The 23,305-nt window shown below is 56.7% G+C and overlaps 9 protein-coding genes across 9 annotated transcripts; 3 read left to right on the top strand and 6 right to left on the bottom strand.

Moving 5' to 3' along the window:
- The first annotated feature begins 146 nt into the window (after positions 1 to 146).
- On the top strand, positions 147 to 1,512 carry MYCTH_2294238 (uncharacterized protein). Its single transcript, XM_003658406.1, has 4 exons — positions 147 to 551; positions 671 to 854; positions 1,031 to 1,217; positions 1,306 to 1,512. The coding sequence occupies exons 1-4, from the start codon at positions 429 to 431 to the stop codon at positions 1,421 to 1,423; spliced, it is 612 nt and encodes a 203-aa protein (XP_003658454.1). The 5' UTR covers positions 147 to 428; the 3' UTR covers positions 1,424 to 1,512.
- MYCTH_2294236 (uncharacterized protein) lies at positions 1,460 to 3,384 on the bottom strand. Its single transcript, XM_003658405.1, has 4 exons — positions 2,987 to 3,384; positions 2,709 to 2,874; positions 2,572 to 2,622; positions 1,460 to 2,479 (listed from the first exon to the last, which is right to left on the bottom strand). The coding sequence occupies exons 1-4, from the start codon at positions 3,287 to 3,289 to the stop codon at positions 1,602 to 1,604; spliced, it is 1,398 nt and encodes a 465-aa protein (XP_003658453.1). The 5' UTR covers positions 3,290 to 3,384; the 3' UTR covers positions 1,460 to 1,601.
- A 345-nt stretch (positions 3,385 to 3,729) lies between these two features.
- MYCTH_2294233 (uncharacterized protein) lies at positions 3,730 to 5,855 on the bottom strand. Its single transcript, XM_003658404.1, has one exon. The coding sequence runs from the start codon at positions 5,736 to 5,738 to the stop codon at positions 4,002 to 4,004; it is 1,737 nt and encodes a 578-aa protein (XP_003658452.1). The 5' UTR covers positions 5,739 to 5,855; the 3' UTR covers positions 3,730 to 4,001.
- A 427-nt stretch (positions 5,856 to 6,282) lies between these two features.
- MYCTH_2294232 (uncharacterized protein) lies at positions 6,283 to 7,840 on the bottom strand. Its single transcript, XM_003658403.1, has 2 exons — positions 7,586 to 7,840; positions 6,283 to 7,511 (listed from the first exon to the last, which is right to left on the bottom strand). Exons 1-2 carry the CDS (start codon positions 7,674 to 7,676, stop codon positions 6,373 to 6,375), a joined length of 1,230 nt encoding a protein of 409 aa, XP_003658451.1. The 5' UTR covers positions 7,677 to 7,840; the 3' UTR covers positions 6,283 to 6,372.
- Positions 7,841 to 8,159: 319 nt separating this feature from the next.
- MYCTH_2294231 (uncharacterized protein) lies at positions 8,160 to 9,836 on the top strand. Its single transcript, XM_003658402.1, has one exon. The coding sequence runs from the start codon at positions 8,361 to 8,363 to the stop codon at positions 9,723 to 9,725; it is 1,365 nt and encodes a 454-aa protein (XP_003658450.1). The 5' UTR covers positions 8,160 to 8,360; the 3' UTR covers positions 9,726 to 9,836.
- A 735-nt stretch (positions 9,837 to 10,571) lies between these two features.
- MYCTH_2294230 (uncharacterized protein) lies at positions 10,572 to 12,475 on the bottom strand. Its single transcript, XM_003658401.1, has 2 exons — positions 11,849 to 12,475; positions 10,572 to 11,792 (listed from the first exon to the last, which is right to left on the bottom strand). The coding sequence occupies exons 1-2, from the start codon at positions 11,885 to 11,887 to the stop codon at positions 10,584 to 10,586; spliced, it is 1,248 nt and encodes a 415-aa protein (XP_003658449.1). The 5' UTR covers positions 11,888 to 12,475; the 3' UTR covers positions 10,572 to 10,583.
- A 2,590-nt stretch (positions 12,476 to 15,065) lies between these two features.
- Positions 15,066 to 16,573, top strand: MYCTH_2294226 (uncharacterized protein). Its single transcript, XM_003658400.1, has 4 exons — positions 15,066 to 15,380; positions 15,544 to 15,587; positions 15,678 to 16,313; positions 16,371 to 16,573. The coding sequence occupies exons 1-4, from the start codon at positions 15,282 to 15,284 to the stop codon at positions 16,537 to 16,539; spliced, it is 948 nt and encodes a 315-aa protein (XP_003658448.1). The 5' UTR covers positions 15,066 to 15,281; the 3' UTR covers positions 16,540 to 16,573.
- Positions 16,574 to 18,049: 1,476 nt separating this feature from the next.
- Positions 18,050 to 18,778, bottom strand: MYCTH_2294224 (uncharacterized protein). The gene has a single exon (XM_003658399.1). The coding sequence runs from the start codon at positions 18,629 to 18,631 to the stop codon at positions 18,266 to 18,268; it is 366 nt and encodes a 121-aa protein (XP_003658447.1). The 5' UTR covers positions 18,632 to 18,778; the 3' UTR covers positions 18,050 to 18,265.
- Positions 18,779 to 21,890, bottom strand: MYCTH_2294223 (uncharacterized protein). Its single transcript, XM_003658398.1, has 3 exons — positions 20,464 to 21,890; positions 19,174 to 20,393; positions 18,779 to 19,119 (listed from the first exon to the last, which is right to left on the bottom strand). Exons 1-3 carry the CDS (start codon positions 21,289 to 21,291, stop codon positions 18,927 to 18,929), a joined length of 2,241 nt encoding a protein of 746 aa, XP_003658446.1. The 5' UTR covers positions 21,292 to 21,890; the 3' UTR covers positions 18,779 to 18,926.
- Positions 21,891 to 23,305: the final 1,415 nt, after the last annotated feature.

Raw genomic sequence — 23,305 nt, 5'->3', positions numbered from 1 at the left:
CTGCAGGGACCACTGCTGCAGCGCGGGGCCTGAAATTCGCCCCGTGCGTTCCCGTTTGGGGGGGGGGGGGGGGCCGAGCGTGTCTTGTCATCTACCAAAGTAGGTGTGTGTATCCGTAAGTCTTCGGATTACCCGACATCCGTCTGAAACAAAGCGCCAACACCACGCGCGCCAGTCTCGTTTGCCGTTGAGCCGCGCGAACTCCAAACCTGACATCTTGCACCAATACACCCGTGATCCTTATGTAGTTTTTCTTTTATCGCGTCTCTGTCTCTCACAATAGAACATCCATCGTTTGTTCTAAAACCCCCCTCTCCCTTTCGCGCGCGTGCTCGAAGCGAATCTGTCGGATGTTATGAACGGATATCCATCTTTCGAATGTATATGAACATCCGTACCTGATTAGGTCGATATAGCGCTCCACCACCATGGACCATTCATCCCACGACCACCAGGAACACCACCTCATGATGGATCAATCAGCCCACTCCGGCCACGGCGACATGGGCGGCGGTCACGGCGGCGACGGAGGCCCCATGTGCAAAATGAATGTCAGTAGAAAATTAAACCCTCCCCTTCTGCCGCCCTTTCTTTCCACCGTTTTGTTTCCCCTCTCTCTCTCCCTTTCTCTCTTTTCAGGCAGAAACGCCTTGCTCACCCCCCCAAGCAGATGCTCTTCACCTGGGACACGACCGACCTGTGCGTCGTCTTCCGCCAGTGGCACATCACGTCCCCCTTTGGCCTGGTCGTCTCGCTGGTCGCCATAGTAGCCATCTGCGCCGGCTACGAGGCCCTGCGCGAGGGCATCCGGCGGTACGAGGCCGTGCTGGCGAGGAGGGTCGACACGGCGCCGCGTGAGTTTTCGTTTTCTTTCTTTCTTTCTTTTCCCATCCCTCTCCTCTTTCCTTCCTCCCCAGCCCCCCCCCCTTTTTTTCCCATCGTCAGTTGCGCGGGCACATACACATCTGGTACATACCCAACATTGGACTTGGGCCTCTCGGCTAAAATGAATCGGAAACCCGGATTTGAGCCCCCCGATACCCCCGATCCCCGTCCCCGTCGCCGTCACCGCGGTACTCTGAGGAATCAGCTACTGAGAGAGCCCCATTTCTGTCGTCGCTGGGTGCAGGCCAGAACCGGGAGCAGATCGCGTGGCGGGCCCACGTTGTCAAGGCCATCTTGTATGGCATCCAGAACTTTTACGCCTTCATGATCATGTGAGTCCGCTCTGCCCTTGGTTGTCTGTCTGTCCGTCCGGGTCTGGACAAGGTATGAGAAATGGGTTCGCTGAACGAGAGAGGGCAGGCTCATCTTCATGACCTACAACGGATGGGTCATGATTGCTGTCTCGGTCGGCGCCGGGCTGGGCTATTTGCTGTTTGGCGGGAAGACTGCCGTGACCAAGGAGACTGCCTGCCATTGATGGGCGGGGCAGCGTCAGCATTGGCCATCTACAGAGAAGGGGATGAGGAGGCAGAACCACACCCCACCCTAACTTTGTTCTGACCACAGACCGCCTGTTATCTATCATCCTCCGTCTATTAAGCCAGGGAGGGGCAAATCTAGCACTCATATCCAACACGTTTCCGCATTATATAGGCTCACATCTTGCTCGCCTCCCCCTTCCCCTTTTCCGTTTCTTTTCCTCTCTCCCCGGCCTCCTGAACCGCCTCCCGCACCTTCTTCAGATCTTCCGAGACCAGGAGGCTGCCCGTGCGTTTCTTTTCGCCCAACCTCCCCTCTCGCGCGAGCTTCTCGATCAGGGCCTCGTCCCCAAAGTGCTGGTTGTGCTCGAACTCGGGCTCCTCGCCGTAGGCCACCGTCGCCGCATCGACCAAGATTCGCGCCGTCATTCCCCAGACCTTATACCTTTCCAATCCTTTGTTGTTGTCGTTGTCCTTGTTGCTGCCGCCGCGCCCGTCCCGGTGATCGTCCGCCTCGTGCTCCGACAGCGCGGCTAACCCGCCCTCCCGCACGCGGGGCTTGACCACCATCTGGTCAGTGACGGGGACGTAAAAGAAGTGCATGCGCCACTGTGAGTCGTGCCACGTCGTCCAGCTGCCTTCGTACCACGGTCCCGGGGGCAGTTTCTTCCTGCCCGACTTGGACGGGGGCACTTCATCGGTTGCGCGCAAGAAGTTGTGGAAGGGCGCCGAGAATACGGCGGCTACTTCCTTGGCATCCAGGCGTGGAATGAGAGATTCGTCCACCGTGGGCGAGGACCGGGCGGCGGCGGGGGTGGAACTGGAGAGGGAGGAAGAGGAAGAAGAGGAACTCGAGCGGTTAGTGGCTGGGGCTGGGTTGATAACCGTGGTGTCGCCCGTGTGGAGGAGAGCGACACACGGGCGAACGACGATCTCTGTGCGGGCAAGGTTCATGGGCAGATAGCAGAGGTGTTCAATGCGAAAAGGCGGTGGCAGTTTAGAGTCGTCGAGGGGGAGGCCGATCTCTTCCCAGGCCTCGCGGCGGGCAATTTGGTCTGGGCTAATGTCAGAGAAGGGATCGGTATGTAGAAGAAGGTTTTTTAGATACGAAAGAAAGAACGACAACAAAAAGGGACCTCGGACGTACATGGCGTTTCTTGGAGGGTGTCAGCTTTGCCTCCCGGAAGGGCGGCGTGGCCTAGTGGATGTCAGTAACAACAGCCTTTCAGCCATCGAGGAGATGGGGAGCAGATGGGGAAGACGGATGGACTGGGGAATACAAACCCGAGAAGCTGCGCAGGCTGGCGGCGCGCATGGTGATGACGACGCGCAGGTCGCCGCGGCGGTCGGCGTACAGGAGCATCAAGACGGCGGCGCGGCGACTGAGCGGGAGGCGGTCCCAGAGCGGAAAGGGCGGTGGCTTGTAGGCCCTCAGACGGGCAATGGCGGCCTTGGTGCGCATGAGCTGGGGGTTCAGGTTGCCCTTGACCAACGGAAAACGATTGAGGAGGATCGGAGTGTGAGGGAAGGGAGTTAGGTCATGAGACGCGGTAGGTACTGACCGCCGATGCTGCATTCAGCGGTGCCATGGTCGATGCATTCCAGTAGTACGACCCCTCGTCCTTGTCTGTGGCCCCTTCAAGGTCTTCGCCTTCGTCTTCGTCACTATCTTCGCTGTTGGCCTTTTCGTCAATCAATTCGGCGGGCGGCTGAAGAACCGTGTCGGATGCCGAAGAGTCTTGATGATTAATACTCTGGATGCTCTGAATACTGTGAGTGGCAGTCTCGGCTTCTTCCTGGTACTCTGGCGAGCCAACTTGTGCATGTACCGGCGGCTGCTCCTCGGCAACGGGAGGTGCCCTCATCTTCCAGGTTTCGAATGGGATGAGGTGCAGTTGCCGTGAGCCCGGATAGCTGCGGATGATAACTGTACCTACACAGTTAGAGACACCGATTGCGGAAGGCGCGCGGCTGCACAGTCGGCTGGGTCGGGTGTCGCCTGCGGGGGGGCCAGGGTAGCGGTGCCGGAACCTCGGCCGGTGTGCGGGGTGCATTCTGGGGAAGGGGGAAGGGAGTCCCAGCACTGACGTCAGGTCTCTGATGGTGCTTTCACTTTGCTAGTGCGCACTAACGCGCTCAGATAGGTAAGTAATTCTGTGTAAGCCGAATGCCTCTCGGTCATTGGGATATCTCAGTTAGGCAACAACTTTTTGGTAACAGCACTACGATGTGACTACCTAATCCATCTCTGCTTCGAGTCGCCAGCCGCTTGACAATGACTCAAAAAAAAAAAAAAAAAAAAGCCAGGTTATGTACGCTACGCGGCTCATTGATCCCAGACACAATGGTCCAGTTGAATTTTTCTATCCCGGTTGCTTCTAGATATTCGATCGCCCGCCAGGAACGTTTCAGAGCTCGGTCCCTTGAATGAATTAAATGCGTGTTACCCTCATATCTCGCTCCCGTCGGAAACTTGCTCGTTAATGCTGGGATAAGCCTTCTCCATTCTTTTCTTTTTCATTTTGCAATCCCCCACTTTACATTAAACGGCCGGAATCGCAGCAAGTAGGGCTATCATCAAGATGACTTGGGAGCCAACAACTGCCCCCCGTCCCCCAACACCCGAATACTGCTCTTTAGCTTCCGCTTCCGCCTCTTCCCGCCGCCGAGTGTGCCGTCCATGATGCTGGCCGCGCTCCTGTTCCAGAACTCGGCTGCGGCGTCGACGAGGTCGGCCGTCTTGGTCACGAGCGCCGACATGGACGACTTTGTCTTGAGCACCGCCGGGCTCGGGCCTGGATGTTGGAAGCGATGCTGGCTCGCTCTGGAGGGCTGCTGGGCCCCATCATGTTGAGGATGGAAGTGGCATGAAGGGAGCTGTTGTTGTTGTTGTTGCTGCTGCTGCTGCTGTTGATGTTGGGAGATGCTGTTTGGTTGCGGTGATGGTGGTGGCGGGGGCGTTGTCAAGCAGCTCGATGAGGTGCGGCGGAAGACCTTGGTCATGATACCGCTGCTGTGACGGCGGTGATGGTGGCGGGCGCTCGTGTTGGAGCGTGCATCACCGGTCATATCGTTGCTGCCCGTGGATATGGAAATGGACCCGCCAGTCTCAGGGCTGCCGACGGCGTCGTGCGGAGAGGTGTCCGAGTCCCAGCTAAATCTGCTACGGGGCCCTGAGGAGCTTGGGGAGGGAGACGGCAAGACTGACTTCTGCTGCTGCTGCGGGAGGCGGCCGCCGAATGTGCTTGCATTTACTGCGCCGGGGGTGTCGTGGACAGTGGTTGGCCGCCAAGCGGGTCCCAGTTGTTCGGTGCTCCACGACGGTCTTGGGTTGGGGGAGTGCTCCGGCTGGCGATGGACACGGTGTTGGGGAGGAGGGAGGTGTTTAACCCCGAGGCGGTGATGGTCACTAGCATGACTTGCTCTTTTCGCCTGGGGCACCTGCAGTGCAGCGACGTGTGCTTGTTTGGTGCTTTGTGCTTGCTGTGCAGCCCAGCAGTCCCCTTGAGACAGCTCTTTAGCCGTTTCAAGGTTCATATCTAGGGTGGACTTGGTGCTAGCTGTGTCCCTCCACAAACCTCCCCGTTCGTTCTCGATTCGAGGCGAGGGCACAAGCCGGGAAGAGTGTCCATCGTACGTGGAGAATCCCGACAATTCCCCTTCGGGGGTGCTACTGGGTTTTGGAGGCTTCGCGACACGCAGGGGACTCGGGATGGCGGACGACCTTATGCTGCGTCGATGAGAGAAGCTAGAGCCCAGGTAATCCCAAGCCACCCCTGAAGAGAGACTCCAACCGTAACCCTCTACATCGCCATCCACATCGGAAACTGCAGTTCTGGGTTCCCCGGGGCTGTAGTCGCCACTGTCGTCGCTCAGGGGGGAGACTCCGCCGTGCAGCTGTAGCTTCGACTGTGGGTGTGGGAAAGTAGGCGTGTCAGACTCGACGCTGCGGACAAGCTCAGTATCGATTCTGAGGTCCTCCCTGTGCCGGCTCTTGTCTAGGCATGTGTCTGCTTGGCAGCTAATCTCAGCATGCGCGTCACCTGGCAAAGTCTCATCGCAGAATATGAGATGGATAGTACTACCATCGTCAGGACTGACCACGGGCTCGGGGGTGGCCAGAGCCTCATCCACCTCCTTGCTGAAAGCTGAGAGCACGGAATTTCGTCGGGACGGTAGCGGCGGCAAGGCTCTCTTCTCGTGCCTCGCAATCTCTTCGGGAGGTGGAGGCGGCAGTGACCGTTGGGTACGTAAATTTGGTCTCGACCGTCCCAGTGTCGAGCTGGAGATACCAACCGTTTGTGGCGGAGACATGTCGGTCGTCACGTCGAGGGATGACGCAGGAGCGATTGCAAATATTACGCCAGTCCGAGTTCTCAGTTGTATAGCTGGCCGAAATGATTATAGTAGCGATCGCCTTAACGCGGAAGATTCAATCTGATCCGCCCATATTGGCGAGAACTCCGGTTTGGTTCCCAGATAGGACAAAGACTGCCGCATCTTTGACGGCATGAGAGGCTGGTCTTTTGCTTTGTGTTGCTCTGCGCATCAAAGTGGTTTCTTGCCTCGAGACAGAGTGCGCCTTTGTTCCAGCTCGTCTGCGGCGACATGAGGTACTGGGCTTCGACAATGGACCAATGCTGTGACTGGCAAACAAAACAGCCGCTGCCTTGATGATGGCAAGATACCAGAGAGCCAACGTTTCGCCATGAGCTGTACTCGGAAGAACACGCAACACAGAGAAGGCCCTTGAGACCGTTATGTTCTATAGCGTAGAATCATCAGTCTATAACCCAAAAGTTAACAGAATATCCTGCTCCGTACCTCTACCGTTGCTCCAACGCCCTTTCAATGCACACGTAGATGGACATAATATCCAGATAGGCCTCTCCAAGTTGCAAAACGCAAAACCAAACAACCGTCTCCTAAAACGCCCCGAAACAGCCGTTTAGTCCTCATCCTCGTACTTGTTTCCCTGGTAATCATCCAGCAACACCATGTCATCGTGGCCCAGGCTCGTCACCGAGGTCCGGATCCACTCCGTTTCAACCCGGAAGAATATCCACACCCAACGCCGAAACACCTCCAGGAACTGGATGAGGAAGATGGAGCTCTCAAAATCGCTGAACTGGTCCATTCGCGGGCTAAGCTTGATCATCCAGGTGCACCGCAGCACCAGGTCCATCACGATAACTGCGTAGTAAACGCCCGGGCGGTGCACCAGCAACGTCCTCCGCAGGCCATACGGATGATCGGGCAAGTCGCGGTCCTTCGAGAAGAGGGTCAGGTCCCAGTCTTTGGCCACGTCCCAGTAGAAACTGTACAGCGAGTTGAGCAGAGAAGCGGCGACCCACGCCCTGAACAGGCCAGGGGACCCGCCCTCGCGAGCTCGCAGCATGGCCCCGAGCACGATCACCGGAAAGGCGGTCGAGTACTTGGCCGCGTTGGCCAAGTGCTGCCCGCCCCAGCCGGTGGCTTCCCGGTAGGGGGCGCGGCGCACGCGCACAAACTCGATCAGGCACTGGCGCAGGCGGATGGCGCTGGGCAGGGCCATGATGAGCGGCACGAGCACGGCACCGCCGCAGCCGCGGTCGGGGCGGGCGGTTGCGGAGCCGGAGCCGTCGCGGCCGCCGAAGAGGAACATGCACACGCACACGAACAGGTCGGCCAGGACCTTGGCGTAGCTCGTCAGCACATCGGCCAGTATGATATCGCCGAATTTGCCGTCCTTGGCCTCGGCGAAGCCCCCGACGCTGATGCGGCGCAACGTTTGTAGTAGACGGCCGCGGCCGGCGTGCGGGAGAGAGAATCGGCGGAGGGGGACGCAGAAGAGAACGGCGACCACGAGCAGGTTGGTCATGGGCAGCCAGTCGTAGTCGATGACGCGGCGGGGATCACGACGGGTGAAGAGCCAGAAGGTAAGGATAGAGGCGGCCGAGGTCAGGGAGAGGAAGGAGGCGAGGCGATAGGTGGACTGGTGATGCGTTATCTGCGCCGGGCTCGAGCGACCGGGATAGCGGATCAGGGCCGGCACGTCGATGCGGCGGCGGTAGAGGAAGTGGAGGTTTACGCCCCATCCCCAGACGGCTGCGGCAGTCAGGAAAACCCGTGTTTCTCGCAGAACGGAGAAAAACGGAGAATAAAGGGGAAAAAGTGCGTACCCAAGATGATGATAAAGGCGACCCGGTAAGGCAGGGGAAAGGTCAAACTGAACGAGTCGAGCCCGGACTCGACTGCGGGATCACCGTCCATTGTGTGTGGGAATTGGGCCTGCCAGCGTCATCGGACACGGTGCCGGCGACGAGCGGCGACGTGGTGGGCGTCGTAAAGCAACGCGTGTTGAGGAAGGTCGGGAAAAAAAAGTTTGGAAGTCAAAAACATGTTCGAAGCCCAGGACGGGAACGACCTGCGTCCTCGGGCTTTGGTTATTGCGTGTGCCCCTGTAGGTTACTTCGCACTTGCCCCTGTAAATTACGTTGGGGAATTCAAGGAACGACGTCAGACCCGCCTGCCTTTGCTGCTTGACCCCGCCGTGCCCGCCTACCAAGTAACGTTAATTTCAGGTACGGATTACGTACAGTACAGACTCCGTACCGTGGAAGATACTAGTGTAGTGTCAGTGTGCGGTAACCGAACCGAAGTGGGCAGCTCTGCGCTGCAACCATCGCGGATCGAGATAATCCCTGCAATCCGTACACTAGTTATCCCGAGGTTCAGCTTGCAGCTGCTTGCCGAGCACTGGAATTCATCTGCAGGGGCCGAGCCTTCGACTGCATGCGCATGCGCTGGTCGCATCAACCATCACACCGCGCAGACTCACGAACCACGGGCTCTCCATCTTGACTTCTTTCGCTGTTTGCTTCCTCCTCCTCCTCTTCTTCTTCTCTTATTGTTTCTCTTTTAATCCCCCCCAATTCTCAAAGATCTGGTTCAACAATGGCTACCCAACCACCACCAGCGCGCCCCCCTCCGCCACTCACCTCCTCCCCATACCCCTACGCCGCCGCGCCCGACATCATCCGCGCCCACCAGAAGGACGCCTACTTCCAGGGCGTCCTCGCCAACCGGCTCAGCGACCTCCACCGCCGCCTGCGCGGCGCCCGCTCGGCCCACGCCTGGGCAGCCGAGACCCGCACCTTCGCCGCCGCCCTCTACCTCTGCCTGACCACCCTCCTCGGCAACCGCACCCTGGGCGAGGAATACTGCGACCTGGTCCAAGTCGAGGAGGCCCCGTCCAAGCTTTTCGCCTCCTCTTCGTCCAAAGCCGCCGACGATCACATCTATGAGAACGGTCTCGGCGGCGGCGGCGACGGCGGCCCGCTCCTCCCCTCCCTGCCGCGGCGCGCGGGGTACATACTGACGGCCATCGTGCTCCCGCACCTGGCGTCGCGCGCCCTGCCGAGCGTGCGCTCGGCGATCCGCAAGCGCCTGCAGTCCCGCCTCGCGACGCTCTCCCGGCGCCGGCAGCAGACGGGGACGAAGTCCGGCAGCGGCAGGGGGGGCAGGGGCGGCGGCGGCGGCATCACCGAGTACCGCGTGCTGCGCTACCTGCTCACGCACCTGACCCCGCTGACGAGCGGCGCGCACTTCCGCGCCGCCACCCTGGCCGTCTTCTACTTCACCGGCGCCTACTACGAGCTGTCCAAGTGGGTCTGGGGCCTGCGCTACGTCTTCACCACGCGCGCCGGCAGGGTGGTCGACGACGACCACAACCGCCACCACCACTCCCCGCAACACGGCGGCGGCAACGGAGGGAGGGCGGGGTACGAGGTGCTCGGGGTGCTACTGGTCGTGCAGATGGCCGTGAGGGCGTGGCTGCACGTTCGGGAGCAGCTGTCTTCCGGTTCGGTGGCAGGAGGAGGAGGAGAAGAAGAAGAAGACGGGGAGGACGGCTTCAGGGAGAGGACGGCGTTCGGGCCCGGCACGAACGTCGACGTTTCGTTGGACGAGCACGCGTTTACGAGTAACAATGAACTGCTGGGCGGCGGCGGCGGCGGCGGCGGGAGTTCGTCGCAGAGGAGTTTGGGTGAGATCGGGGCCATGGCGCATACGCCTGTGCTCAAGGCCGGCCGGGCGAGGTACGACCTGGGGACGAGCGACAAGGTCATGGGGTGGATCAAGGGGGCCCAGCAGAGGAAGTGCACGCTGTGTTTGGAGGAGTTGAAGGATCCGGCCGCAACACAGTGTGGCCATGTGTTCTGCTGGGCATGTATCGGGGACTGGGTGAGAGAGAAGCCCGAGTGCCCATTGTGCAGGAGAGAAGCGATGGTACAGCATATCTTGCCTTTGCGGGCTGCATAGAACGGGCCTGCTGCAGTATTGTGTAGACTGTATGGAATGTGGAATCGCTTGTTGCATGAACAATCGCTTCATTGTCGATATATCATGGCTGGGAAGCAGCTCCGACCACATCCTGATTAACATAGCGGACAGCAGATGAAATTCGAGCGGTACGGTACTCTAGTGGCACATCAAGACGGCGAGGTTGGACCGCGAAAACAAAACGAAACGAAGCAGATAGGAATTAACTAACTTGGCGCAACCTTGCTCGTGGCGGTAGCTTGTAGTGTACAGTACATGTACATGCAATAACTAGCCAAACAACAAGACAACAAAGGAGTTGTTGCCCCCCGGCCAAGTCAAGTAAACAACAACAGCGGCACAAATCGACGGCCGCTGCGAAACTCATTCAGAAAATGAAACCAAATCTCCCAGCGGCAATGACCTCCAGGCACCTTGGGCACCAAAATAACAAAGTCTGCCCAAGTTGAGTTGGGTATCCTCCGTATCCCAGTCCCAAACGGCCATGAAGCAGATAGTCAAGTAGAAGAAAGGGTTTCCAAATCGTGAAAGGAAAAAAATTACGAGCAAACAAACATCGAAGGCGAGTCTGCGACTTCACACATCGAGACTCGAAGGAAACCAAAAGCCGAAGCAAGCAAGCCTCATGCCCATATATGCCCAAACATGTCCCAGGTACAACCGCCAGAGGTATCATGAGAAGAAGCTGGAAAGAACAAAGGGACATTTGAACATGCCACATGCCGTCATTAACACCAAGCCCAATGTAATCGCACCCCACCGACCACTGATATTTATGCCCTTCTTAGAATGCACAGTCCCTTCTCGTCACTGAAGCTCGAGGAGAGATTCGAGGACTTAGCTGTCGAGACTGAACAACACTATCTCACCCCGATCGTTTCTCCTCATCCGCAACGACTTCCATAGTTCCTTTTCCTTCACTAATTTGCTGACTGACGTACCCGACGCGCTTCTCTCGCGGTGGTACCGCTTGAGCGCCTTGTTGACGCTGCACCCGCGCTCACTTTCAGGGCCCTTGGTCACAAAGCTGAGAAAATGTTCGGCCGGCGGCTTGTACACGACCATGGTGCCGCCCTCGTCCTTGCTGTCTTTAGCCACTGGCCTGAACTCGAGGAGCTTCGGTTCTTTCGGGGCCTCCAGAGACTTAGAACTGCCTTTCTTCTTTTTCGACGGTGTCGAACTTGACTTTGACTTGGTGCGCTTTTTCGAGGAGGATTTGGGTTTGGACCCCGCGGCAATCATAGCCATCAGGCTGTTGCCAAGCGACTCGCCGGTCCGGCTGGACTTGTGATGTTTCGATTTGCTCTTCTTGAGCGGGCTGGCTGGTGTCTCGGCAACGTCACCTCCCGAGTAGTCTGGCGACGGCGGGAAGACCGTGGGCCTTGACATCAAGCGGTTTAAGCCCCCCGTCAACCCAGAGTGCAGCACAGGTGGCGCGTCCGTCATGACGTGGTCGGTCTCGATGTGTAACCTCTTTCGCTTCTTGTCCTTCTTGGCATCCCTGTCGCCATCCTTCACTTTTTTTCGCGCTGCTTTCGGTGCAGGCGTCTCAAACTTGGATGGCACCGGGCCGGTGCCGTACTGCACCATCGCATTGGCATCCCCCGGAGTCTCAGCCATACCATTTGCTTCCGGATCAAAGCGAACCAGTTGCGTATCCTCGCTTAGTTGGGCGGGCGCAGTGGCGGGGAGAGACACATGGGACGCGGTTGGTGTCGGGTTGGTCACAAGGAAGTCGAAGACATTGACATTGGCTTGCGCCTGGGCAGTCTCGAGGGCCGAGGGAGGAGTCGGTGCCTCCGGGGGAGGATCAGCGATGCAATGGTTGTCGTCGTCGCTGCGCTGTTCGTAGTTGCGCCAGGAGTCCCGATCCTCCGCGACGTCTTCAACATAGGCTGCCTGGACCATAGCGTTCGGATTCGTATTGCTGCTGCTCTGATTGCTCTGATTGCTTTGATTCTGATGAGTTGCCTGCGCAGGTTGACCCTTGTTCTTCTTGTCGCGGTAGAGGGCGCCTTGATATTTCTGCGCTTCAGATATACAACTCTGGTCGCCAGTTAGCGGAGCCAGCACACAAGGGACCGACAACGATCTCGTCCTACCGTGTGCGAACGGTATTCCGTGCCCGGAAAGTACACCATGCAATCGATGCAGGTGAAAGTAGCGCCGCGGCAGCGGTTTCGGTGCTGGTCTAGCTTCTTCTTGGTGAGGACGTCACCGCACGCCTATATAGATCCCCACGGACGATGGTTAGACAGTTGTCAGAAAGGTTGGTCTTCTTGGCGGGGCCAGGTGATATGCTTGAGGGTGTTATCGTGAGACAAGAAAATGAGGAGAGAGGGCGGCAGGGGAAGAGTGACGGGAGACTCGAGGAAATGAGGATCGGTTTGATCAAAACCGGAAAGGGTGTGCAGATGGAGGGTGGTTGTGCCGGGGGGGTGGGCCGCTAGCCGTGACTCCCACGCGTGGTGTGCAGGTAAAGGTGTGGTGTGTGATGCCAGTTAGTATTGTCTTCACCCTCCGGTATGGTCATGGGGGGTGGTGCGGGACAGACCACCAGACCACGGAGGGGCGTGGAGGGTGGAGGGGGGTTTAATGGCTTGAACTGATGGCGCGACTCCCAAGAATGCGCTTGTCTCTGATCAACTGCCCAGAGTCGCTCGTACGAGAGAAAAGGAGCCCTTCTGCTCGTCGACGCCCTTTACGCGCATAATGGAATAAAAATATTACCCACCTCGCACGAGAAAGACACCATGATGACGGTATGGTTCGTCCAAACTTCGGGTCTGTCCCAATTGGCAGCGCCGGATGCGGCAAGTGACGCGCGCTGTTGTCAACAATGACTGCCAAGAATTGGCTTCACACAGCCCAGTGTTCAGATAGTGTATGGAGTACGGAGCAGATGCCGGGTTTGAAGGTCCAGTTTGGCCAATCGTCAAGTTAGGTACGTTGCCAGGCTTCTGAGGCTTCTGAGAGCCGGAGCGTGATGATGGTAGCTGGACAACGAATGTCGACCCGGATGGAGCTCGTCAGGTTTAGGTGGGATGGGCGGCACAGAGCTCGACCTTGACCAGGGATATGGGGCTGCTGCGCCTTTGGGCACGAATGAATTCGGAGGAGCTGACGAGCAGCGATGCAAGCGACCGCGGAGAGACCAACGACGTGCAGGAGCTCTCTAACTAGCTCTCTACTGCGGATCTGAAAATCGGCCGTTTCCCGTCTGGTGTTCAGTAGGTGGAGGGTTTGGTGACCGGCAGATTTTTCAAGCATGCCACCCACGGAAAAAAAAAAGTTGAGGCTCGAGATGTTTTTGGAGATTTTGGGCGCCGATGCAGGGCGAGGGCTCCACTGCTCCAGGGCAGCTGCCGGGCCTCGTCGTTCACGAGCCACAAGAACCCCTCCCATCGATCGCCCGGCCCCGGTCGCGCCCGCCAGAGCGGGAAGCCATGCGGGGGCATCCCAAACACCAATTCGTGCATCAGATTTTAGAAGGCAACCAATAAGAGGCCACAAACCGGTCAAAGGGTGGGAAGGTGCAAAACGCGATCCTGGACACGAAACCCGACCTGAGGCGCGCGCTCGGTTGGTCAGAAGACAAGCAAGAGCGCGGTCCCATTCCCACTTCTAAAAATGAAGCCAATGCCGGCGCCCCGCGTTGGTGAAGTCTGTCATGGCCACATTCTGCCTTGTCAGATGGGGAATCAGGTCACTTTGCGAAACACGGCTGAGATGGGAAATACAAGCCTAATGTTATTCGATATCTGCCTTAGTACCTAATCAACCAGGCATTGGATTTTTTTAGCTACTAGACCGAATACACCTAAGCACCTGCCTTCGTGTGAATCGCACCAATGTAGGGAAGGTATGTACGTATGCAGGTACCTTACATACTGTATGTGCATCCTACTATACCCCTGAATGCAAGTTGCCCTTTCGTCATATTTGTGGCGCTAACCCAGTAACCGGCCACGACTCAAGCAGAAGGGCGAATCACCACTTCCGGAAGCTTCTACACCTCCTCCAGGATTCTGAATCCTAGCGCGGTACTTGCCGCCAGTGGCTTTTTTGGCGCAGGACCCACGTACCACGCTAGGATTCAGAATCCTGGAGGAGGTGTAGAGCGTCTCAGCAGCGGCTAATCTACTGCAAGTATATTCTTTGGGATATCTCCTGCGGCAGCCTTCTCACACTGCTATTCGCGGGTCCCTGAGCTGTGTCAATGCGGGCTCGCTGGGTGTTGCAACTTGCCCTCCGTGTCCTGTCTTCTGTTTCAGAGCTCGCGCGACAGCTTTCAGCCGACTGGTCAATGTTCCTGCATAGACCCAACGTATGTGATGTTCGCACGAATACAGCCTACCTACCTTGGACCGGGCACGGAACTCGTGTGATGGGCCCCGATTCGGTGACGGAGTGCATGAACGTGGCACTGTCCAATGCCAGAGCCGGCTCTTGCGCGCGCGAGGGATGAGGACGGATCCAAAAGTAGTGTGTATATACCCAGTGGCGTATGTCGTACGTCAGGTACTAAAGGAGAATTGCAGAGCGTAGCAAACGCTCGAAGGTACTCAAAAAAAAAAAAAAAAAAAAAAAAAGAAATGCACAGGTTCAGAGTGTTGACTCTCCGTATCGTCCTGCGATGACCATCTGAGCGCGTTTTGCGTCAGTAATACTCGGTAGGTACTGTATGTTCAGTGTATATTGTATGCACATACTCCGTACATCTTGATCTAAACTTTCCCCGACAAGGCCACAAGACCACGCCTGGGCAGGTGATCGAACCATCGTCGATCTCGATCGCGAGTCTGCCAGGCCCGCTACCCCGTCCTGGCAGAGCGAAATACCCCGGATCAGTTTGATCAAGCCCGGCACGCCCATAATACCTGGAGAAGCAAGACGTAGCAGTGTCAGCGATTGGCTAGGCATTGGCCGATCCGCGCGGTTGGTAAGCACCTCGGGCGTTAGTGAGTACACTACCGCACGCAGTAAAGTCATTCTTGCCGCATTTCCTTCATGCTGCTACTTTGCGGAGAGGATATTATTTTGACCTGCATTCCAATCCCCACATCTACTATGGTACTCTTCTTCTCATCTTCCCCAGATGCAGGCCTTCCCTGCAAGTGGCCAGGACCTCACGAATCGGCGTCCTGCTGTTTACTGCTTCACTCGCGCTACGAACCTTGCGCGCGGGTACCTGACTTCCCGATTTTCCACTAAGAGTGTGAGGATTCCGTATTGGGAAAGCTTGGCAGTTGGCTCCGCATTTTAGGCTTTCTTGGAAGGGGCCAGCACTCTCCTTTCCCCTGTTCGCATCTGCCGTCTGGCATGCCTGCCTGCAAGTCTTCCGGACTAGGTAGCTTAAACGTGAATTATCGCCTGCCTATTGCGTGCGCTATCCTGGGTGCTCGTTTCTTACTTCCGATCCCTGGCCGGAGCCCCTCCACTCGGCCACTAATAACCTGCCGGATACCATTCCGTCTTCATACCGCCCTTTTCTTCCAGCGCGTCACCTCATCTGCCTGCCTTTCTGCGCGCGCCATGACCGACCCGTCGGCCACGAAGTCTTTCCTGGAGCAGACTGTCTCGCTGATGAGCAGTGCAGCAGGCTATATGCGCTTGCCTGCGATAGCTTCTACTGTATGCCCCGACACCTCTGCGTATCCCGCCCAGTGCCTGAATGGCTGCGCCACCAACCGCGCCGACTGATTCAGGGGGCAAGTTCAGCGACCCTCTTGTTTTCCGCGGCGTCGGCTCGCAGTTAATATGAGGGACAACGGCTAATTGCTCGTCGGTTACCTAGGGGATCGCTGCGGTCTTGACGGCCCTGCTCTACTTCAAGCAAAAGTGACTTCCCAGCCCTGCCGCTTCCCCCGTGGCGACCGCTTCCGCGCTTCCGCCTGGTCCCCCTTTCACTAACGCCAATCTTATCCACAGAGCGCTGATTTACCCTTCTAATGTCCCGCCCAATGCCCGCACCGACGTTCCCCGCCCGAGCCAGTACAACTTCAGAGACTACGAAGAGCTGATCATTCCGACCAACGATGGCGAGAAGCTGTCGGCCTTTTATATCCGGGGTCCCCGCGGAGGGCCCAATTCCAAACTGACGGTTCTCATGTTCCACGGCAACGCAGGCAACATTGGCCACCGCCTGCCCATTGCACGCATGTTGATAGCCGCTTCCGGCTGCAACGTCTTCATGCTCGAGTACCGCGGGTACGGCATCTCCACGGGCGAGCCCGACGAGGCCGGCCTGAACATTGATGCCCAGACGGCGCTCGACTATCTCCGTGACCGTGCCGAGACGCGGGACCACAAGATTGTCGTGTACGGACAGAGCCTGGGCGGCGCCGTGGCCATCCGTCTCGTTGCCAAGAACCAGAGCACCGCAAACATCAGTGGCCTGATCCTCGAGAACACCTTCCTCAGCATGCGCAAGCTGATACCCTCCATCATGCCCCCCGCCAAGTACCTCGCCTACCTTTGCCATCAGGTCTGGCCAAGCGACAGCCTGATCCCGAGCATCAAGGTGCCCACGCTCTTCCTAAGTGGGCTCCAGGACGAAATCATACCGTAAGTCCTCGGCCCAGCCCAGCAGCTTGGACAGGACATGCTGAAGTTTATTCCTAGGCCCATTCACATGAAGCGCCTCCACGACCTGTCAAGAGCCCCCATAAAGGTGTGGAAACCTCTCCCCGGAGGCGACCACAACTCGAGTGTTGTGGAGGAGGGCTATTTTGAGGCGATTGCCGAGTTCTTGGAAAGGCTCATGGATGAGGAGAAGAAAGAGAAGGAATGAGCTCTGGCTGGTCATGTGCCACGATGGGAGAGGTTGTGGTTGTCTCGGGATGATTACGAGGCTACATACTAGTTAATGACATGGTGCTGGAGGTCTGGTTCACGGGGTTGGAAGGAGCCGGAGTGGCAGCGAGTGGACGGGCGGTCCGGCAATTCCTTTTCGGTTTTTTTTTGATATACGTTTGATACCCGACCTGCGTCAGACTCTGGCAGGTTTATCATGTTAGGACCTAACGGATGCCTGAAACACATCTCTTGTGCCGGAAGAAGTGCGGCACCTTTGCGTAATCTGTGTTCTGACGACACGGTGAATAGCATTCGGTGCTAGTTAACTTTACACTTCCCATTTATACCCTGCTTGCCAAAGCGAGTCCACCTTGTTGGGCATTCCATAACTCCATCTTGAAGACGTACGCAAAAAGAATCTAATGTCACACAGCGTATCGGGAATCACAATACAAGCCATAGGTCAGTGAAGAAGACGAAATCGGTTTCGGAACCAAAGTACAAGGGACTAATAAGAAGTGGGAGGGAGAGGTAATCCTAGCATAGCAAACCCCTACCTAAAGACCAGTAAAACTAACCTAGTGCAGCAAGAATAACATGCCGCATATGATGATGGCCAAATGCGACACAAGGAAAGAATAAGATTCCAAGGGAGGAGGAGGAGGAGGAGGAGGAGGAGGAGGAATCAAGCATAATACAAGCGAAACAGGATCCCCCTCAACAGCCAAACTCCGACAACCTTTCCCGAAGCGACGACTGTCTCACCGTACCCGCCATCACTGGCTCACTCTTGGACTGCGCCCTCCTCGAGTACCGGGGATACCTTAGGCCCCCTTCCATTCCACCGCCCAGTTCTGTTGGCTCTTCCCAGTCCAGTTCCTCCATAGTCCTGAAAGTTTCTGCCTCTCCCATCCAGCCGTCTCGGCTGCCGTCGATGGAGATGCTTCGTCCCTCTTCATCGCCAATAGGCCCTTCTGCCTGGAGTTCGTGGCGCCGTTCCATAGTTCCATCGGATTGGCTTTCTTCTTGTTCTTCTTCTTCGAAAGCGCTAACACCGTTATCTCGCTTTCCCTCTCGATATCCCAAACTAAACCCGTCATCATTTTCTTCGCGACTATCAATAACATTGACAGAACTAGAACCAACTTCCTCCAGTTTCCTTGCCCTTTTCACCACTACACTTGTCGGTGTCGTTGGTGCCGCAGGCTTCAAAGGTTGTGCTTGTTCCATGTATTGCTGGTGAGAGAACATCGCCGCTTGGAACATACCCATCCCTATTCCTGAGTGATGAGCATACGTCGCCGCTGGGACCATCACGACTGGTGCCGCTGCAAAGAAGTGAACTTGATGAGACCCAAACTGCTGCACATCAGAGTGCGTGGAGGATACGGATACGGGCAAGAAGACGGATGGAGGCAAACTGCCTGCTGTCGCACCGCTATCGACGGATTCGTCTATATTTGAGCAATGACGGTGTTTGTTCGGACTCGGAGTGGCGGCGGCGGCGGCGGCTGCAGCAGCCAATGATCGCGGCGTAAAGGCCGGTGCGCCGGGATTTAGCTGTTGGGCTCGTGTGGAAGTCTAAACTGGTTAGAGAAGATACAGGTCGTGACAAGCATATCTAATGTTGGGGAATGCCGCGTCATATCACACAATATCAAATATCTCTATAGCTTCTTTTGTGCGTATAATAATACATTGACAAGGTGCGTTTCTATCGCTCATACCTCTTTTTTCGGCCCCGGCGTCGTGGGATTGTCTGCTGTCGTGCCTTTGGCAGTGCTCCCCGAACCATCAGCGTGCCCATTAACCTGTCCGTTAGGCTTTCCGCTTGTTGTTGGGTTTGATTTGACTTTGGCAAGCTCCGAGCTTGTAGCCTCGGCGCTGAGATCGTTGACAATATTGGGAGTCTTTCGGCCCCTAGTGGCGGGCTTGCCGTCCTCGCACAGCTCCTTGTCCCTTGGTTTGACAAAGATCTGCTTCGACCACAGTTCTGCATATTTTCCATCTGCCCGGATCAGCTCCTCGTGGCTGCCCTGCTCCACAATCTCCCCACCGGTGACGACGATGATGCGGTCGGCGTTCATTATAGTTGACAGGCGATGCCTGAGCCCATGATTAATTAGTTAAGCCACTGACTGTGCGCAAACGTAAACGTACGCTACGATGAACGTTGTGCGGCCTTCGCAGAGTGTCCGCAGCGCCTCTTGGATCCTCTGCTCGGTCTCCGTGTCGACTGCGCTCGTTGCCTCATCGAGCAAAACGATCGACGGCCTCTTCAAGATAGCCCGAGCTATCGCCACCCGTTGCAGCTCGCCGCCGGATAGTTTGACACCGCGCTCGCCAACCTTGGTTTGGTAGCCTTTTGTTTATCAGTTCAGGTCACCCAACAAGGTGGGGGGAACAGATCTTACCGTCAGAAAAGGTTAGGATCTGCTCGTGGATGCTTGCGGCTTTGCAAGCCTCGTACACCTCCTCGTCCGTTGCGGTGAGCTTTGCGTAGCGCACATTGTTCATGATCGTGTCATCGAAAAGAATAGGGGCTTGTGGCACCACTCCAATCTGCGCCCGAAGACTGCGGCAGGTCAGCACAACAGCCAGGAAGGTTCCTCACAATGCTACGACCTACCTGTAGAGGTCAACATCCCGGATATCCTGCCCGTCAATTTTGATTGACCCTTTGCTGACGTCGTAAAACCTATCCAGAAGCTTGAGTATGGTCGACTTGCCGGCGCCCGTGGCACCAACAAAGGCGACCGTCATGCCGGGCGTTGCGGTGAAGTTGATGTCCTTCAAGATCTCCTTCTTGTTGTCGTACGAGAAATAGACATGGTCGAAGCGCACCTCTCCACTATTGAAGTGCAGCGGCGGCGCTCCCTCCTTGCTGAGCACGGTTGGTTTGGTCTGCAGAATTTCGAGGAGTTGCTCCGCCTGGAGGAGATCTCTCGAGATGTTTTTGCCGAGACCGGCGAAGAAAGTGAGGGGAGCCACCAGTTGGGCCCAGTATGTCAGCAGCATAATAAAATCACCCGGGGTCGCTTCGTCGTGGGTGACCTGGTACACGGCCAGAAAGGCGCCAGCCAGCAGTCCGGAAAGAAGCACCAGAAACTGCAACGCATAAGCCAGAACGTAGCCAAAATAAACCTTTTGCGTCTTATTCACACGGTCCTTGACCGCGACCGAATACCGATCCTCCTCGTGGCCGATCTGGTTGAAGCTGGCGACGGTTGACCAACCCTGGATCCCAGCCTGGCGCACGTAGTGCTCCTTGTACCAAGCACCGACCTCGTTTCTGCGGGCCGTTTTGAGTGCCGAAATCATTCGGGTGGCAATGTACATGAAAGTCGTCGCGGTCGCAATAGTGATGAACCCTTCGTATGGACCGAAGGTCGCCGAGAGATACACAAAAGCAACCACCATGTCGATGAGCATCGGGACGGCCCTGAAGCATATCGACTCGAGGATGTTGGAGATACTTTGACCGCATGATATCGCCATCATAATGTCGGAGGAGCTCTTGGAATCGTGGAAGTCAGACGACAGGTTGAGAACATGAGAGTATGCCGCCGTGCTGATAGCGTCGAAGGAGTAATACTCGACAGGGATCCAGAGCCATTGGCGCAAGAGCGTGAGACCAGCCTCCGAAGCCACCAACTTGAGGCCGGCAAACAGGAGGACCTCGTTCCAGGGGTTTCTTCCATTCGTGCCCGCGAGGGCATCCATGATGATACCGAGCTGGCGCGGGATCAGGAGATTTATGAAATTCATGGCTAGCAAGCACAATCCCACTAAGAAAACACGGACTTGGAGTGATCGGCGGTTGACCGGCCAGATGTAGGGAAAGAAGATCTATAGCGACTAAGTCAGTAAGGGTTATAGACCGGCGATGGGAGGGAGGGGGAAAAGCTGGTTAACGTACCATGAAACTTTTCGCATATGTCACCCAGTTTCCCTTCTCCTTAAGCCTCTTCTCCATCTGCTCGCTCGCTTGCCGCTGGCGTCGTTCATAAGGATTGTCGTCCTCGTCCGTGTCAGAGGACAGGTTGCCGTCGGCCGAGGAATCCGAGTTGGATCCATATCCGTTCTGGCGCGTCCCATCGCTCTGGCCATCTGAGTCGGAGTCATGACTGGCATGGCCGTTTGACTTGAGCAGGCTCTGGCGTTCGGAATCGGTGCCCTTCTCTTTCCTATGATCCCAGCTCCCTGCAAAATAGAGTACCACGGCGAGGAGAACTGCAAAGTACCGCACGGCTACAGCCGAGATATCGAAGAAGTCAATGAACCGGAGTGACCCTGCGGGCCGGACCATCAGAGACAATATTGCCAGGACCGGCTCCAGCACCAGTGCTATCGCGAACGAGCCGATGTACGGGTACCAGACAGGGTTAGCGGCGTCTGAGAGCCCGGCAACGACGACACCAAAGACCAGGGCGCACGACATGAGACCAATGATAATATCCTGATCGGCGAATGGGAAGACATGCCGGACAGCTCCTTGTATTCCCAGGGCGAGCAGTTGGGCAAAGTATGTGGCTATGACCGAGACGAGCAGCCAAGTGATGGGACGTCGACGGGGGTGAGCCGGATCTGACGACCTAGTCTGCAAGGTACATACGGCTACGGTGGAGGTGGCCATGTAGTAGACGAAGACGACGGTCGGGTACGCGTAATGCAGACCTGCCAGGACTTGGCGCAGTGGTGGCCGGACAAGGCCGCTGGCAGCATCAGCGTCGTAGGGATACGCCATCACGAGAACGTTGGCTGCGTCGGTGCTGGGAGGTCCTTCTTTCACGATCTTGAACTGTGGTCGGCACTATATTGCCATACACCACCTCGAGGTGGCGATCGCGCCGGGTCGCAATTTAGCCTTGGCTGGTACTGGGGGTCCTGTTGTGTGTTGAGGACAATGTAGTCTTTATTGCTCCTCGGGGCTCATACGAACGTTTCCAGCAATTCGATGACGGCGTGCAGTTACCGGGTTGGTTTCTCTGGATGCTTGTCCGATTCTTGGCCGGTCGATAGTTTGGAAGTGAAACAAGACGCCTCAATTCCCACGTGAATTGCCTTCAGCGGTGCCAGGTGGTCTCACCGGCAGCAGCCCGTTCCTTCCCTAGTGGTTGATTTTAACGGAGTCGCAGTTAGTTCCAGGGAAGGAGCATTCGTCTGAGAAAGGTCAACAACACTAAAGTACGGCAGGCACCCGCGTGCGCTTGGTCTTTCCGCCACTGTCCGTATGGACCGAATCCCAAGCAGGTCTGGAGCCGAAACTGCAAAGATTGATGAAGCACAGAGAGGCTGATGGTTGGGTTATAGGCGAGTTCGCTCGCTCCCGCGCGTTGGGAGCCTGATAGCGCGTTCAGGTCGCCCACCAACAGCTATGAGGTTATAGGCGAGCCAGATCCTCCACTGGAAACTAGTTGCCTCAGGTCTGGTTTGCGCGTCTGTTGCACAAACCTCTGCCTGTCGTGGAGTCACTAGGCTCTCACAAACTCACGGCAAGCCTCTGGGACGCAAGTTCTGCTCGCACAACTACCATAGCTCTTCTACGTGAGGCGTCAGCACGCACAACGTCGGCTATGGGTCGTGGGGGCCACCTCACCTTCTGAATCCAGAGCAGTCGACGCAAGAGCCAAAGACTCGGGCCCACGTCTCACCTCTGAGGCACGGACGGCGCAGACTGCTGCTGGATTCAGCTTGTGGCGAAAACTCACCAAGCTGCGCATCCACTGGAAGACAGCCAGGTTAGGTGAAAAGGCTGACCGAAAGCCAAGCTCGGTGTAGCCACCTCTGCCGGCTGGCCGCGTCTAAGTTTGTTGCCCGAACTTGCAGAGGTGACTCAGCAATGGAAGTTCCAAGGAGCTAAACACAAACGAATGTTGATTGCATCGGTAGCTATAATAGGCAAGTAAAGGTATGTTTTGTTTGGCGTTCTCTGACCCCAGTTTCGAGCAGGTAGTCTCATGACGTCGGACCCATCTGGCACGAACCCCCCCGAGCGAGAGCGACGTGGTGGCCGCACGCTGCCACGGGGAGCGTCAGCAGAGAAACGAAATTTGCGACCCCCGTGCTCTGAAGGAGTGCGGCGTGGAAGTGACGGTGTAGAACCGAGACTTTGAACGCCAGGGCGCCCGAAATGGCATGACGGTAAGAAAACAGGGCACGATAATTGGTGGCAAGGACCCTCATTAACGGGTACCATTGTATTATCAACCCCACGGGTCTTCCAGGAACGGGAGGAGACTGGTTTGCTTGCCCCTGTCCTTCTGTGAGTTGGAATCGCACACAGGAAGAGAAGAGGGACAAAGCTGCATATCGCAACCGAATGCGGGAAAAACTTGAACGGCGGTGAAGATGGGCCATGCTCCAAGCGGCCTATTTTTTTCGCTCCGGCTCCGAGTCCCGGAGTTGAGGGAAACCAGGATTTGGAAAGGGTCACGGTAGTATCAGGCGTCGCCTGTGATTTGTTTCCGTAGCGGCGGGCAACCCTGCGCCTCATGCTGAGAGGCTGCCCTTTTAGGTTGCTGCAACGCTGCAAGACCGCAAGAATTGGATATTGTTGGCTCGAGGGGATTGGCGAGCTCGTTTATTGTTTTATACAGGTGTAAACGCAATGACGGCAGTGGACGCACGGGCAAGATATAACCCGGACATCTTATTTTTTGGCTTCCACCTACATGGCGCTAAGCATACCGTGGTAGCGGTGGCATATGAACCTCTGCCCCCGACAGAGAGGGAGCTGAAAGAAGCGCTCCGAAAACACT

Source organism: Thermothelomyces thermophilus, chromosome 1 (genome assembly GCF_000226095.1).
Source record: "Thermothelomyces thermophilus ATCC 42464 chromosome 1, complete sequence".
Lineage (NCBI taxonomy): Eukaryota > Fungi > Ascomycota > Sordariomycetes > Sordariales > Chaetomiaceae > Thermothelomyces > Thermothelomyces thermophilus.
This window is presented reverse-complemented; position numbering and strand designations above follow the sequence as displayed.

Excerpts from the sequence above, each read along its gene's own strand:
- MYCTH_2294238 (XM_003658406.1), top strand. The coding sequence starts at position 429 with ATGGACCATTCATCCCACGACCACCAGGAACACCACCTCATGATGGAT. Across the intron at positions 855-1,030 it reads GAGGGTCGACACGGCGCCGC|CCCCCCGATACCCCCGATCC; the intron begins GTGAGTTTTCGT and ends CCCGGATTTGAG. Across the intron at positions 1,218-1,305 it reads TTTTACGCCTTCATGATCAT|GCTCATCTTCATGACCTACA; the intron begins GTGAGTCCGCTC and ends GAGAGAGGGCAG.
- MYCTH_2294236 (XM_003658405.1), bottom strand. The coding sequence starts at position 3,289 with ATGAGGGCACCTCCCGTTGCCGAGGAGCAGCCGCCGGTACATGCACAA. Across the intron at positions 2,875-2,986 it reads CGCTGAATGCAGCATCGGCG|GCCGCCATTGCCCGTCTGAG; the intron begins GTCAGTACCTAC and ends ATGCGCACCAAG. Across the intron at positions 2,623-2,708 it reads CAGCCTGCGCAGCTTCTCGG|GCCACGCCGCCCTTCCGGGA; the intron begins GTTTGTATTCCC and ends GACATCCACTAG.
- MYCTH_2294233 (XM_003658404.1), bottom strand. The coding sequence starts at position 5,738 with ATGTCTCCGCCACAAACGGTTGGTATCTCCAGCTCGACACTGGGACGG.
- MYCTH_2294232 (XM_003658403.1), bottom strand. The coding sequence starts at position 7,676 with ATGGACGGTGATCCCGCAGTCGAGTCCGGGCTCGACTCGTTCAGTTTG. Across the intron at positions 7,512-7,585 it reads CGCCTTTATCATCATCTTGG|CCGTCTGGGGATGGGGCGTA; the intron begins GTACGCACTTTT and ends TGACTGCCGCAG.
- MYCTH_2294231 (XM_003658402.1), top strand. The coding sequence starts at position 8,361 with ATGGCTACCCAACCACCACCAGCGCGCCCCCCTCCGCCACTCACCTCC.
- MYCTH_2294230 (XM_003658401.1), bottom strand. The coding sequence starts at position 11,887 with ATGGTGTACTTTCCGGGCACGGAATACCGTTCGCACACG. Across the intron at positions 11,793-11,848 it reads CGGAATACCGTTCGCACACG|AGTTGTATATCTGAAGCGCA; the intron begins GTAGGACGAGAT and ends ACTGGCGACCAG.
- MYCTH_2294226 (XM_003658400.1), top strand. The coding sequence starts at position 15,282 with ATGACCGACCCGTCGGCCACGAAGTCTTTCCTGGAGCAGACTGTCTCG. Across the intron at positions 15,381-15,543 it reads TGCCTGCGATAGCTTCTACT|GGGATCGCTGCGGTCTTGAC; the intron begins GTATGCCCCGAC and ends TCGGTTACCTAG. Across the intron at positions 16,314-16,370 it reads CTCCAGGACGAAATCATACC|GCCCATTCACATGAAGCGCC; the intron begins GTAAGTCCTCGG and ends GTTTATTCCTAG.
- MYCTH_2294224 (XM_003658399.1), bottom strand. The coding sequence starts at position 18,631 with ATGAACGCCGACCGCATCATCGTCGTCACCGGTGGGGAGATTGTGGAG.
- MYCTH_2294223 (XM_003658398.1), bottom strand. The coding sequence starts at position 21,291 with ATGGCGTATCCCTACGACGCTGATGCTGCCAGCGGCCTTGTCCGGCCA. Across the intron at positions 20,394-20,463 it reads CATATGCGAAAAGTTTCATG|ATCTTCTTTCCCTACATCTG; the intron begins GTACGTTAACCA and ends TAGTCGCTATAG. Across the intron at positions 19,120-19,173 it reads CGGGATGTTGACCTCTACAG|TCTTCGGGCGCAGATTGGAG; the intron begins GTAGGTCGTAGC and ends GACCTGCCGCAG.